Source organism: Engraulis encrasicolus, chromosome 7, assembly GCF_034702125.1.
Source record: "Engraulis encrasicolus isolate BLACKSEA-1 chromosome 7, IST_EnEncr_1.0, whole genome shotgun sequence".
In the NCBI taxonomy this organism is placed as follows: domain Eukaryota; kingdom Metazoa; phylum Chordata; class Actinopteri; order Clupeiformes; family Engraulidae; genus Engraulis; species Engraulis encrasicolus.
The window spans coordinates 53,928,110-53,942,231 of record NC_085863.1 but is presented as its reverse complement, the minus strand read 5'-3'; the positions used below and the strand labels follow the sequence as shown (position 1 = coordinate 53,942,231).

General features: G+C 43.2%; 1 protein-coding gene across 3 annotated transcripts; it reads right to left on the bottom strand.

Annotated features, from left to right (window-relative positions):
* Nucleotides 1–2,614: 2,614 nt before the first annotated feature.
* Nucleotides 2,615–14,099, bottom strand: ccdc15 (coiled-coil domain containing 15). 3 transcript variants are annotated; one of them, XM_063202659.1, is made up of 11 exons: nucleotides 13,926–14,099; nucleotides 13,606–13,839; nucleotides 12,874–13,023; nucleotides 11,286–11,477; nucleotides 10,659–10,775; nucleotides 9,925–10,113; nucleotides 9,696–9,818; nucleotides 9,002–9,105; nucleotides 8,199–8,393; nucleotides 5,202–5,350; nucleotides 2,615–3,935 (listed from the first exon to the last, which is right to left on the bottom strand). In XM_063202659.1, the coding sequence occupies exons 1-11, from the start codon at nucleotides 13,926–13,928 to the stop codon at nucleotides 3,817–3,819; spliced, it is 1,575 nt and encodes a 524-aa protein (XP_063058729.1). In that variant the 5' UTR covers nucleotides 13,929–14,099; the 3' UTR covers nucleotides 2,615–3,816. The 3 variants fall into 3 exon arrangements, with proteins under 3 accessions (XP_063058729.1, XP_063058730.1, XP_063058731.1); XM_063202660.1 differs by having other exon boundaries at nucleotides 9,696–9,815; XM_063202661.1 differs by having other exon boundaries at nucleotides 13,606–14,099.
* Nucleotides 14,100–14,122: the final 23 nt, after the last annotated feature.

Below are 14,122 nucleotides of genomic sequence, written 5' to 3'. Positions count from 1 at the left end.
CAATCTGGCGACTTGAACATGTGATCAGGGGCGTGACGTCACGTTTTAAAGGAACGGGGACGTTAACCCTTCAAGGGCTGGGCTAAAGGTGGACACTCAATAATGAATGCCATTGCCAGGGAGAAGAATACCTTATTGTACTTGTCAAAACACTATTCAACTCAGAGCATATAGATCAATGTTTGATAAACTGTTTTGCAGAATTTGATGTATTTCAAGTACGTTATAAGTAAACGAAGTCAATAGCAGGCTAAAAGTGTAATGATGGGTTGGCTACTGAAATGTCCCTGTTGTGTTTCAGGGGGTGGTGTTTGTTTGGGTGGGTGGGAGCAATTTCTAGATTTCTAGACTTAGTGCAATAAAGTGCAAGTATTTTACCTTTTCTAAAGTATATTTTCTAGTACTTTAATTGCTTTTATTCATGATAGGACAGTCTAGTGAGACAGGAAGCAAATAGGGAGAGAGAGACGGGGAAGGGTCGGCAAATGACCTGGGCCAGAATCGAACCTGGGTCGCCGGTGTAACAGTGCAGTGCCCAGCCATTTGAGTCACGGCTGGGCCAAGTATATTACCTTTAACATCATAAGAAATATTGATTCACCTCAACATACAGAAATAACCAACTCTGTTTCTGTCTCTAGAAATCTTGGCCTAGTAGAAGGGCAACTTAAGTTTTAAGTTTCTATTGGGGCCTATTGGCCTAACTTGTCCTACGACAAAGGACATAAGCCCTAATCATTGGCAATGGTCATTGATCTTGGTGGGTGACTAATGACTAATGAAAAAGAATGCAGGTAGAGTAGTATGTAAAAATGCTTCACACACTTCACACATCCATTTTATGTTTTACATGACTATGAAGATTGGGCTGTAGTAAAACCCTTGGGACAGTATGGAAAGGATTCTAAAGCTGCTGTAAGTCAGGACTGCTGACAGCTTTGGCAGGGCCCAGGAAAAAGTCACCTGAAAGCCCCCTAACCCCCCCCAATCCAATGCAATGTACTGTAATTCGGACCCAATTCCCCCCACCCCAATCACTGTGTAAAAATACAGATAATCCAGTGACTAATCATAAGGTCACCAGAATCATCAGATGCAGGGAAAAACACCTAATTCAGCATCACACCTCCCTGAGTAATCACTGCGTAAGGTTTCATCAATTGAAAATAACCTCTGTCCCATGGAAAGGAGACAGTCACCACGGTCTGGATTAAAAGGCGACTTCCTTATTCCTTCGGACACTCAACGTGTCCCGACTCCCGACCAAATTCTAGTTCCATCAGACTTTTCCCCTCGTGGAAGTATTGACATGAAGTGGAATGCGGAGGTGAGCTTTGGGATCACGGTGTGTGGAGGTGAAGAGGTCATTCGGTGTCCCGAGCCGAGCAAAGGTCATCAGTCTCATGAGCAGCAACAGCAGCAGCAGCAGCATAACGGGATGCGCTTTGTGGTGCAACATTGTGTTGATTGCTCGGTCAATCACACGTCCAAGCAGAGTTGTCTTATTCAAACTAGAGTGACATGAGTATTCCAAGAAGCTGGTTCAGTAGTAAATAGGGTTTAGTTGACCCTGAGGTAGTGGTAAATCATCTAATAGAAGAGGTTGGAGGCCTCGTTTTCTTAACTGAATGACAAATACAGACTACATATTAGCAGGTTTACCACTCTGAAGGTTGATTTAGCCAGCTTCATGGAATACCCCCTTGACCTTAAAGGTGCATAGCCCATTCCTGGCCGGCATGTGCACATATTGTGTCATGGAAAAAAATAACCCCAGTTTCACCAGTGAATTCAAAAGTTGTTGGCTGTTGTTCCAACATGGATAGGTGAAAAAATATATATAATAGGAAGGAGTGTAATTAAATATTATATTAGCATATAATATAACTACGGTCCGGTCATGTTCTGTGAACTGGTGCTCTCATCTAGACTTGTGTACAGCCAGGGCCTCTGATAGCTGCTGACACCCCACACACACAAATCAAAAAAGGACCAGCTTACAAGACACAAAGAACAGAACACAGTACATTATTGATTGCCTTTCACCCAGTTACAAATTGGTGAATCACTGAAATGATTTTGGAAAAAGTATTGGGAGAAAAACACCCTATTCAGTGTTACCGAATAAATGTGTCTGGTCATGCCCACGTGTGAAACACCTGCCCTATCCATTACTGACCACTTCACCATCATACTTCCTCCATGCACCAAGCACAATGGGTCTACACGTCAATAATGCAGAAGCAATATTTGACCCCTTCACACAGTGACCCCATGATGTACCCTGGAGTTTATACTGTCACAACATGGACAACTACCTGTGGATGTGCGCACCCAAACACTACTGTCACAACATGAACATTGTTTCTTTGTTTCTTGTAAGTTTAGCATTTCTTTTTTTTTAAATATATTTTTTGGTCTTTTAGACTTAATTAGTGACAGGACAGTTTGAAAGAGAGACAGGACACGTTTTTGGAGAGAGAGAAAGGGAAGGGCCAGCTAAGGACCCGAGCCGGAAGTGAACCTGGGTCGGCCACGTAGTAGACGAGTGCACAACCATTAAGCCGCAGAAGGGCCAGTTTAGCACTTCTTAAATTCACTAGACAAAAGGACATTGAACAGAGACGAATTCACTTTATTTATGTTACACTGTGCATCAAGTAGTATGTAAGGTGCTCTCACATTGAAAAGTTGTATTTCATGTGGTTGTGACTGCCACTGATATACAATTGCCAAGATGACAGTATTTCTCAATGCAATGGCACCATTCAAGTGTCAACAGGAATGCAGCAAGTTTGTAATGTAATCACAGTACTTGACCCAACAGATAAGACTATCTTGGTCAACTTCAGGTCATGTCAAATGCTCAAGAAAATGGACATATCCGGAAGAAGGCACTCGGGGTAACCAGTTCATCAGAGTCTTCCAGAGGTTAATCCTCCAAAAGCAAATGGTCTCTTGACAGTTTTCATAAACAGCAGTAACAAATGTTTCTTTCACTTTAACACCGTTTTCCCATATGCAAATTGAGTTTACAGTGCTACGAATCTAATCTATGCTATTATCTAATGGGAAATGGGAAATGGCTGGGAGGAGGTAAAATGAATGAGTAAATATTATATGTATTGCATATCCTGATGTTACCATGCCCTCATAATAATTTCATTCGCACAAAGCGTTTGGAATGACCGAATTGTAAAACAATTACTGAACGGAGGGATGATCTTGAAATGTCCGTTCCCCCCTCCCTCGCCCCTCCTCTGCTTTCGGATTGATAACACTAAAGCCCTCCCAGGAGACCAGGGCCAAATGTAATATTGGAAGGAAAATGTATTTGACTGGAGCATACGTGTGGCAAGGCCAGGCTATGTATGTATGGAACACATTCCTGCAGGAATGTGGAGAGCTACCTACAGCAAATTAATCTCAGTTAGGATATGTCAATAATCTATGCTACACAACCTCCACTCAGAATTGTCTAGTGTGTGGAGCGGAGGCTGAAACAAGTTGCCTGCCGGCTGAAAAAGAGGAAATTGTAATCCATTCATAGTGACGTCAGTACAAGTAAAGGTACAGTATGTTTAACTTAAAATAAAGATTTCTCTAACAGACCAGACATGTCATGCACAAAAGTCCCATGTGTACAGCGAGCTCTGTTCAAAGAAATACACACTGAATGAAAAACATTATACACTGTATGTAAAACAAAACAAACAAAAAAATAAATATGCCATAGAGTTCACTTGGTTTATTCCTGACAAGATGGCCGAGTGTCGAAAAAGGCATCAGGTAAAAATCCATCCATCCGTCCATCGATCACTTCTTTGGGGACTGGGCATACATGGAGGCCACCCTCCGTGTTGAGGCGCGGTGACTTGCACTCTGGTCCCTCTGGTCGCAGCTCAGCAGCACAGACTGCAGGGCCTGGGCATAGGCTTAACAAGGACAAAGGACAACTGTGGTTAGCACTCTTCGAGCACACATCTCTTCGAGACTTGGTCTGACCAAGAGCATTACAGTTAACGTTTCACAAAGAGTATAGTTGACCCGCCTCCCTATGTGTACTACTGGTTGACTGATTTCCGACAAAGTGGGTGGAGTTCCCGATTTTTTGGGAAATCAGAAATGATATTTACATTGCTCTTGGCCTGACTAGAAGCAACACCGGAGGTGTTGCGTCACTAGGAGGGCGTGGCCTGGCTAGTTAGCACTGACTGCAGAGCCTGGCCATAGGCTTAACAAGGACTTACGACACCTGTGGTTAGGCTTGTCTGTCAAGATACTCATTCATCCAGGTAGTTTTGGTCAGACACTCAGAGTTTAGATGTAGGCAACAAAAAGAAGTCCAGTTGTCTACAACTAAAAATTTGGTCAGTGTGGTCAAACTCCAGATACTGTACCAAGAAGTAATCCGATACACAGCGGACAGCGAATTAATTAAGACACGGCACACAACCGTTAGATCACATGTATCGCATCACCTTACACTGATCACATTACACTACATTACTGTGCAAGCCGACTGCACGAGGCAGAAGCGTTTAAAGAAACTGAAGAATCCCGCTGGACTGCACAGACCAAATGCAGCAGAAGCATTAAAAGAGTGTATCTTTTACTGTACAAGCAGGGGAGCAACCAACTTCATACTTCATGGAAACATTTTGCCAAACACTGCAATATGACTAGTCAGAATTTAGTGAGCCATCATCAAACTGTTTGTCAGACATTTTAATTTAGCGCTAGCTTTTATTTCATTCCTCTTTTCTGAGATGATGCATCACACTTGATTCCCCATATTTGATTGGAGAAGCTGCAAAACACAGTGTAGGCTCTCTGTTTTTTTCCTGTATTTTTAATTCCTCTTTTCAGTGAGGCATCTGTACTAAGCTATCAATGGCTGTTGAATATACTGTTTGGGTCTTTTTCAGCATATCTTTTTAAATATTCCTCTTTTCTATGGCATATGTGCACTTTGCTGTCGGTAGCAGAATACTGCTAATACTAATACTATTTTACTATATTACGGTACTACTTTTTAGCATTGTTTACAGTTCCTCTTCTCAGCTGCCGGTAGCTGTACTATAATACCATACTGTAAGCTACCTTTGGCCTTCTTAAGCATCTTTCTTTAAAATTCCTCTTTTCTATTACGTATTCTGTACTAAGCTGTGTCTATCTCTGGAAGACAGTGTGTAGGCTACCTTTGGGGTTCTTGTAGAAGACACAGTTGTTGGCGCAGGTGTCGGGGTGAGAGTCCCAGAAGCCGTCTCCACAGCAACAGAGCGCGGGCAGCTCCACCCTCTCCAGAGAGATGCGCTCCCTCATCTGCGCCCGCAGGGCCTCGATGTATCTGCCACAACCAGAACGACATAACATAACCTGTGTGTCACTGCCGCTGGAGGGGAACGTTTCATATTTTTATTTATTCATTATGCCAAGACATATTTATTTTTTTAATTCAAAGTTTTAATGTGGTTGTTGTTGCATAACTGTGCAGCTATAACTAAACTAAACTAAAATAAAGAAGAATAAAGGGCGACAGTGGATGGTCATGCGTCTGAAATCTTATGTCAAGTCAAGTCAAGTAGTCAAGTCAAGTAGGTTTTATTGTCAATTTCTTTACATGCACTGGTCATACAAAGAATTTGAAATTACATTTCTTGCTTTCCCATACAGACATAGACTAATTAAGGTAAGGACATAGACAGTATAGACATAGACAGTACTTATACATGGACTTAAGACAGTATGGACATAGACAGTGCTCATACAGACATTTAAAGTGCAAGACTGGACAACAGAAGACTTGTAGAGGACATACATTAAGAGGTATTTGTTGTGCTTTTGTGCTTTTCCTAAAAAAGTCCTTTATAGAGTTCTGACATGGTAATAGTAGCATTTTGAAGAAAATAAATATAAAAAAGGTCTGTCAAGTACACCAGCAGCAGTGTGTGTGTGTGTGTGTGTGTGTGTGTGTGTGTGTGTGTGTGTGTATGTGTGTGTATGTGTTTAGTGCAGGTAGAAGGTGCGGTGGGCGTTTCTTGTGTGTGTGTTCGTGTGTCTGTGTGTGTGTGTGTGTGTGTGTGTGTCATGAATCAGCGTGTGTGTGTGTTTGTGTGTCTGTGCGTGGTGTGTGTGTGTGTGTGTGTGTGTGTGTGTGTGTGTGTGTGTGTGTGTGTCAGTGTGTGTATGTTTGGGTTTAGTGCAGAAAGTGCAGTGTGCTTGTGTGTGTGTGTGTGTGTGTGTGTGTGTGTGGTGTGTGTGTGTGTGTGTGTGTGTGCATGTTTTGAGTTAGTGCAGGTTGAAAGTTCAGTCACAAGTATAGTAGTGCAGGTGGAATGTTCAGTCGCAGATATGGTGGTGGGGGATGGGGGGGGGGTTGTCAGTGGCCTTGCTGGCTAGAGGCTGACAGTGGGGGGGGGGGGGGGGGGGGTTGTCAGTGGCCTTGCTGGCTAGAGGCTGACAGTGGAGGGAGAGTGGGTTGAGTGTTCAGCATCTTGATCGCTTGGTGCATTGTGCTGCTCGCCAGCCGGGTGGTACGGGAACGGAGGCGCCTGTACCTCTTTCCAGAGGGCAGGAGGCTGAACAGTTTGTGTGCAGGGTGGCTTGTGTCTTTGATGATCATCAGTGCTTTCCGGGTGAGGCGTGTGGTGTAAATGTCCTGCAGGGAGGGGAGTGGTACTCCAATGATCTTCTTCGCTGTGTTCACAACACGCTGGAGTGTCTTCCTGTTTTTTCTCCGTGCAGCTTCCTCCCCACACTGTGATGCAGTTGGACACGACGCTCTCTATGGTTCCTCTGTAGAATGTTGTCATGATGGAGGGTGTAGCACTTGCCTTCTTTAGTTTGCGCAGGAAGTAGAGACGCTGATGGGCCTTCTTCGCCAGTGATGTAGTGTTGGTGGTCCAAGAGAGGTCGTCGCTGATGTGCACTCCAAGGAACTTGGTGCTGCTCACTCTCTCCACAGCATCGCCGTCGATGGTCAGTGGTGGCAGTTGTTTTTGGACCTTTTGGAAGTTGACAACAATCTCCTTGGTCTTGTTGACATTCAGCAGGAGGTTGTTGTCTTTGCACCATCTGGCCAGCAGGTCTACTTCTTCTCTGTAGTGAGTCTCATCGCCCTTGGTGATGAGGCCCACCAGTGTTGTATCATCCGCAAACTTCACTAGATGGTTAGTGCTGTGGGTCGTTGTGCAGTCGTGTGTCAGCAGCGTGAACAGCAGGGGGCTGAGAACACAACCTTGCGGAGCCCCCGTGCTCAGGGTCAGGGTGCTCGAGGTGTTGTTCCCTACCCGTACTGCTTGTGGTCTTTGCATCAGGAAGTCCAGCAGCCAGTTGCAGAGGGAGGTGCTGAAACCTAGTTTGTCCAGTTTTCTGATGAGTTGTTGTGGTATTATGGTATTGAATGCTGAACTGAAGTCAATGAACAGCATTCTCACATATGAGTCTTTATTGTCCAAGTGGGTGAGGGCTGGATGGAGGGCAGAGCAAATTGCATCCAGCTCGTGGATCGCTTGGCTCGGTATGCGAACTGGTAGGGGTCTAGGGTGGGGGGTAGGGTGGCTTTGATGTGTGACAGGACTAGCCGTTCGAAGCACTTCATGATTATGGGCGTCAGTGCTACAGGACGGTAGTCATTGAAGCATGATGGTGATGATTTCTTCGGCACAGGTATGATACGGATTTGCAAGTGCCCACCCCCTAGAAGAAGAAAAAAACAGTCCAGAAACCAACCCCTTTTGGTCTCACCAGACAAAAATAATAAATCCTGCGTACGTACAAATCAGGTGGTACCTGGACATTGATCATTATTGGTAAACAAAACTGCTAATTTGACTGCCTGATCTATACAGCTTCTCATTGCAGATGGGTAGTGAGCAGATAACAATATACGGTAGTGTGATGAAGCGGTCTGCACACTGTGTATTAACTCCAAAAATGCTTTATTTCATTTAAACATATGGCAACGTTTCGATCCAACAGAGGGATCTTCCTCAGGCCCTCTGTTGGATCGAAACATTGCTATGTTTAAATGAAATGAAGTATTTTTGGAGTTAATACACAGTGTGCAGACCGCTTCATCACACTACCTACTACTTTTTGTCTGGCACCTGGACAACTACCTGTGGACCTCCAAACAGATCACAATATATGAAAACCTCCCATTTGTGAGCTCTTTTCCCCTCTCCCCCCCTCACCTGGAGGCCTCCTTGTTCTTCTGAGCCTTCTCCTGCCTCTTCACCGCCTCTGCCCTCTCCTCTTCCTCCAGCCTCAGGCGCTCAAGGATGCGGTACTCCCTCTCGGCCAGCGCCGCGCTCTCCTCCTCCTGACGCTTCACTCTCTCCAGACGCTCCTCCTCTTCATGCCTCAGACGCTCCTTTTCGGCTTTTATTCTAGTTCAGGGTGCAGTCAATGAGTGCCATTACATGAGAAGAATATTCTGATTTTAAATGGAATGGTGGCAGTATGTAATTTGTGTACACGACATGTAAGCTCTTTATTAGTCATGAATATGGCCGTGTGTTCCAGGAATCTTCCAGTTGCAGAACGCTGTTCCACATGAACGCTGTTCCACATGAATGCTGTTCCACAGAACATTAAAGAAATGGTTTGAAACCCAATACAGGCAATATTCTGTTTAAAACCAAAATACTCCATGCATATAGCGGCGCTCTGTATTAGGAGGTTAAGTGGGAGAAGGGGGACAGTGCAAAACATTTCAGACGATCACAAAAGTGTGTTCGTGAATTGATGTTATAAGCTACCTACAATTGTCATGATGTGGTTTTCAGTTAATGTACTGTATGAATGTCATAAATCTGAATACTGTATGTCAAGCATTGGATGAGAGAATGAATGAATGCCTGCCTGGCAAAAACATCTGTTCAATAAATATCATACAACCAGGAATGTCCACAACTAATCCATAAAAAGATATAGCTCATATAGGCCATACAGATACAAGCCATGACAAAAAATGATGATGTGCGGTTCTGGGTACCTTTCGATTCTTTGTAGATGTTTGCGATGGCGCTGCACCTCCTTCACCTGTTGTCTCTCAATGTCCATATAGAGGCGCCGGTACATCAGGAACTGAGACTGCCTCTGGAAATAAGGAAAAAAAACCTTTGTGATGCATTTGTGTAGCACTGTTGCAAAAAACCCCAGCAATGCTCCCATTCAACCCATTTTAGCCCAGGCCTTTTTTGGGAAAAGGTGCCCTCTACCTAAATATCTCAGCCTCCGAAGCGCATAAAAACATGAAATAAGATGCATTTAAATGCTAGAATCTTCATTTTGCACTAGAATGTGTACATTCAGCTCTAACATGCCCACATTTGTAATGAAACAGCTCAAATCTCAAGAACCTGAATGCAGCGTATGTCACTCCAGGACACAATGGGTTATTAACACACATTCTAAGTGTAACTTGCGAAGCTGAGCAGAAACACACAGATCTGGGCCCTCATGTGAATTTCCTACTAAAAACAGTGTGGATGGACAGAAAAAATCTGAAAGTACCAAAATGTGCGTAAAGTAAACAGGTTTTCACATGAAATCTTAAGCATATGCACAAGCACATGCAAGCCCAGTTCTCCACCTTCTGCTGCTTACAAAGCTGAGCGGAAATGCACAGATTAGGTGAGAGCCAGTTTACTCTTTATCTACTGTCCTGTTGAGAAACTCTGCACTACCTGTTTTTTGAGGTCCTCTTGGTCTTCAAAGGGCCATAGTACCGTGGAGCTTCGGACGTTTGTGTTACCGCCAGGTTGTAGATCTGTTGAGATCGGGTCTTTCACCAACCTCTCACAGACCTGCTTCAAAAGGAACAACAATTCAAGCAAAAAACTTTCCAATAGTTCTATTTTATTTATAATATCATATGGCAATTCCACATTTGTAAAAGAAAACTGGTATGCTTACCTCTGTTTCGTTGAAACAAACAGCCTTGACCTTATTCTCTTTAGAGGAACTAAGATTCTGCAGACACAGTGGTTGATCATGCCGTCCAATCAGTGACATCCCTTCGTCCTCCACTGATTCTTCATCGTGATCACCATCCCCCTCCTCATCCCCTGACAACTCATCTCCAGACATACGGCCTCCATGTTTCTGTATTGGTTGGAAAAAGGATATAAATCCATATTGTAACATCATGCTATGACATGAGAATATGATGTAACATTATAGAAAGATAAAGACAATTAAACAGTTTTCATGAGATTACACTGAGACGGCAATTATTTCATGACATCATACAATTTATGGGCAGTCATGGGTAAGTGGTCTGGGTGTCAAGCTTAAAGTCCAATGGTTGCTTGTTTGATTACCAACTCGCCAGGTTGGTGGGGGTAGTAAATTAAACAGTGCTCTTCCCCATCCTCTCCCATGACTGAGGTACCCTGAGCATGGTACTGTCCCACTGCACTACTCCCTCAGGGTGCCGTTTGGGGTTGCCCCCTTGCACAGGTAAAACATAACTGCAATTTGTTGTGCGCAGTGAGCACAGTGTGCTGTGGAGTGTTGTGTCACAATGACAATGGGTGGGCTTTCAAATTTCACTTTCACAAGACAGATGTGATACAACTGCATGCAGAAAGACATTGTATTATACTATATATTATATGGCCACATTAAACAAAACATGATGGACTCACATCTCTCGTAGGGGAGCTTTTCCACACCCCTCCAGGTAGTTCAGACATCTCATCGCCCTCTCCGGTCGTCTTGCATGTGGCGAGTCTGTGGCGGACGAGCTTCACTGCTTTACTCCGCTGTTAAAAAAAAAGTTTAAAAGAGTTGCGTTTAAAAGTAAACAGCGTGCCAAAAATGTTGGAAACTACTTAGAGATATGTTAAGCATTTGTTGCCAAAACATATCCAACACAGTTACTGGACTTCTTCTTTGAGCTTAAAGATGTTGTACTCCTCATTCCAAGGAGATTTACTCCTGTCTACAAGAGAAACATCTTCAAGGTCAAAGAAGTTGGTTACAGCTGAAATCTTTGGAGAACATGACTTGGATGGTACACCAAGATAAAGTAGAGCATTCGTCATCAATGCAACAAAGTGGGATCAACTCCTCCTGGCGTAACTTTGCATATTGAACTCCATTCAATGTCCTAGTCTTCTAAAAGGGCATGGCTGACCCTTTAGGATGGCTTCTTAGAAAACTTGTGTACTATATTGATTTCAGAAGAAACTCCTTAAGAACCATCTCCTCATCATAACCTTTGGCCGAAATGTCTCAGAAATGTTTTTCAATTCCCAAACCTTCTTCCTTACCTGCTGACTGTGCGGGTTGGTAGTGGCGGTGGGGTCACCTCTCGATCCCACTTCTCGCGCCTCCACCCAGCGTGCCCTGGGGGAGCAGATAGCCAGCTCTCCGGGAGGGTGAGAGGGCAGCGGGCCACGCCTGGGGCTGAGCTGCTGGGCTGCATCACTCGCCTGCTTCAGCACCCGGCCATCCTGCTCAGCCTGAAAAGCCAACAGAGGAGAGAAAACAATATTCAGCATCAGGACCAGGAGGACTGAATGGGGGAAATCATTGTGTTTTGGGGAGCCAAATAAAACTCTAAAACTCAAATGCATGGTATGTAGTTCTCATGCTGCAGAAATGTTATGTTTTTCATGTAAATTAACTATTACCATCCATTTCTAAGTATTCACTATGACTGAGAAACGTACTAGGTGGATCAAGGTGAATTTAAGTCCAAGTTGCTGAGTCACAGGAAAATTTAAATGGGTTGCATCCAGCCCATGGTGCCACGAGTTGGATAGGCCTTAGGGGTCACCCTCTTATCGTTTAAGCCTCTGCTTAAATTTCATCTTGCTTCAGCAACTAGTTGCTAGTCTCCACAAAGTGAACGACTCCAGCTCATGCCTCATCAGGCTAACAACCTTCAAGGTGATGTTCTGGTGTCACATTCCACTTATGGGTGACGGTGACGAAAACGGATATCATCATTTGAGCTTTGGGCAGAGCACCGTCAGCACATTGTCAGCACTCCACAAGAGCAATAGAGAGCGACATTTTGAGAACTTCTGACAGGACCGTTTTAAGCAAATGTGGAGCCTCCAGGCACAATACCTCACAAGTACCTCACAGTAATTGTGATGCATTTGTTGTGTGGTGCCCTCTAACTGGTCAAAAATGGATGGTGCCCCTAGGCACTGTACCACCAAACATCTTTTACTAGAGTAAAACAACCCAAACTCTGCCCACCCAATGCTATGCTCAAGTATGCTCAAGTTTGGTCTCCTAAGGGGGGCGTTGTCCCCTCCTTCTTTTTGTCTTTCTGTGGCATTTGGTGATGGCTTGAATGAGATGTGCGCTACCGCCACTCTAAACTTTAAAGGTCTCGGTAACACTTTAGAATAATGGATGCAAAAAAGCATTATAAAGACTTAATAAATAATTAACTATTGATGAACGAAACATTAACAAACGTTTGTAAATGACTAGGAAATGTAGACAAATGCTTGTAAATGACTAAGAAAAGCTATGTTAATATTGTATATTTATCAAACATTTACAAGTTGCTTGTAAATGAATAAAATACTCTGTTATAAGGTGTGTAAAATCTTGAATATATCATTTGTAGATATTTTATAAAGCATTAATAAAACTTAGTTAATAATAAAATCATTTGTTAATGTTTTATTCATCATTGGTTAATTATTTACTGAGTCTTTACTAAGGAACATTATTATAAAGTGTTACCAAGGTCTCCTAAGATAACCGAAGGTCACCTGACATCACATGGACCAGGAAATACACAGGCTTGAAGTATCTTACTCTACCAGAAGATGTTTGGTACCACTTTTAAAAATCCGTCCATGACTTCTGCGCCTAAGGGAGTATTTTTCTTACCGTTTTACAGGACCTCTCCATCTGTTGTTTCTGACGGATTTGAGCTTGTTGTGACAAACGTTGTCGCACAGCATCTTGAAATCTGAGCAGATTTATTTCCTTCTGTCGAAGAATGTCCATGTGTAGCTCTTGAGTGTGGGCTGCAAGAACCTGCATACAGAATTTCAGTTGTGCAACAGAGTTAAATGGGGTCTGTTACAGTTGCACATGGTGCAATGAGTCAGAGGAGTTTTAAGATAACGACATGTACTTTGTGCATGACATACACCATCATGTGGGGAGAATTAATCAATTGCTAATCCAGTTTTTCATCAAAATCCGGGTCAATGATGAACAACAGCCTAAGGTGGGCATACTCGATCAGTCACATAGCAGCAAATCAGTTCTGTAGGCTACTGCAGGCCACTTTTTATACTATTTACACTTTTTGATTATGCTGGTGATGTACAAATTGGTTGGCCAATGATAGGGAGAAAACAAACAGTATACATAATCATGACAGAAATGACCACATAGAGATAATTAACATAGATGACAGAGATAATTAACACACTCAGAAATCAATTAACTAAGCTCACCCTTTCAGTTTGTATGTAGACCATGTCTTTTGACTGTGGTAACAGCTGATTGTTATTTGTCAGATACAATACATGAACGGTTGTTCGACTGTCATTCTGAAATGAGAGGTAAGAACCAATGAGGTCTACATAAGTATCATTGGTAAGAACTTACAGTTGGATGTTTTTCCCATTCGTGAACACTGTCCACCCATGCTCCTACTGCCATTCGTGATGGGTTCCTTTCAGCCAAGATTCTGTAGTCCATCAAATAGAACGTCTTTTGGACATCATGAGTCTTTTGCTTGACATCTTTTTTCATATGGCGTTTACATGACGAAACTTGTTTCTTTACCGGCGAGCTCATTTTCTTCGACCTGTCTTCCACTTGAGATGCTGTTTGGTTTCGCTGTGAAATGTCCCAGGTTTAGTCAATTAGCAGGTGGTTACATTTAGCTATTTCTAGATTTGTGAAATAAGCGCAGGCCTGCTCACCATCCGAATTAATATGTTCCCAACATCCCCCTTTACAATCGTTCTTTTCACTTGTCTAATAAAACACTGTCGGACAGAATATCTTTACATGTGAAAAAGCAGTTCAGTTGGGCTATCTGTTGTTGATAGCAACATACAAACATTACAACAAATTTGACTCAACCCGCCTGACGCTCATTGGTCAGTTCACTCAACAG

Excerpts from the sequence above, each read along its gene's own strand:
- ccdc15 (XM_063202659.1), bottom strand. Across the intron at positions 11,478-12,873 it reads TGGAGAGGTCCTGTAAAACG|GCTGAGCAGGATGGCCGGGT; the intron begins GTAAGAAAAATA and ends TTGGCTTTTCAG. Across the intron at positions 5,351-8,198 it reads AAGAACAAGGAGGCCTCCAG|ATACATCGAGGCCCTGCGGG; the intron begins GTGAGGGGGGGA and ends TGGTTGTGGCAG.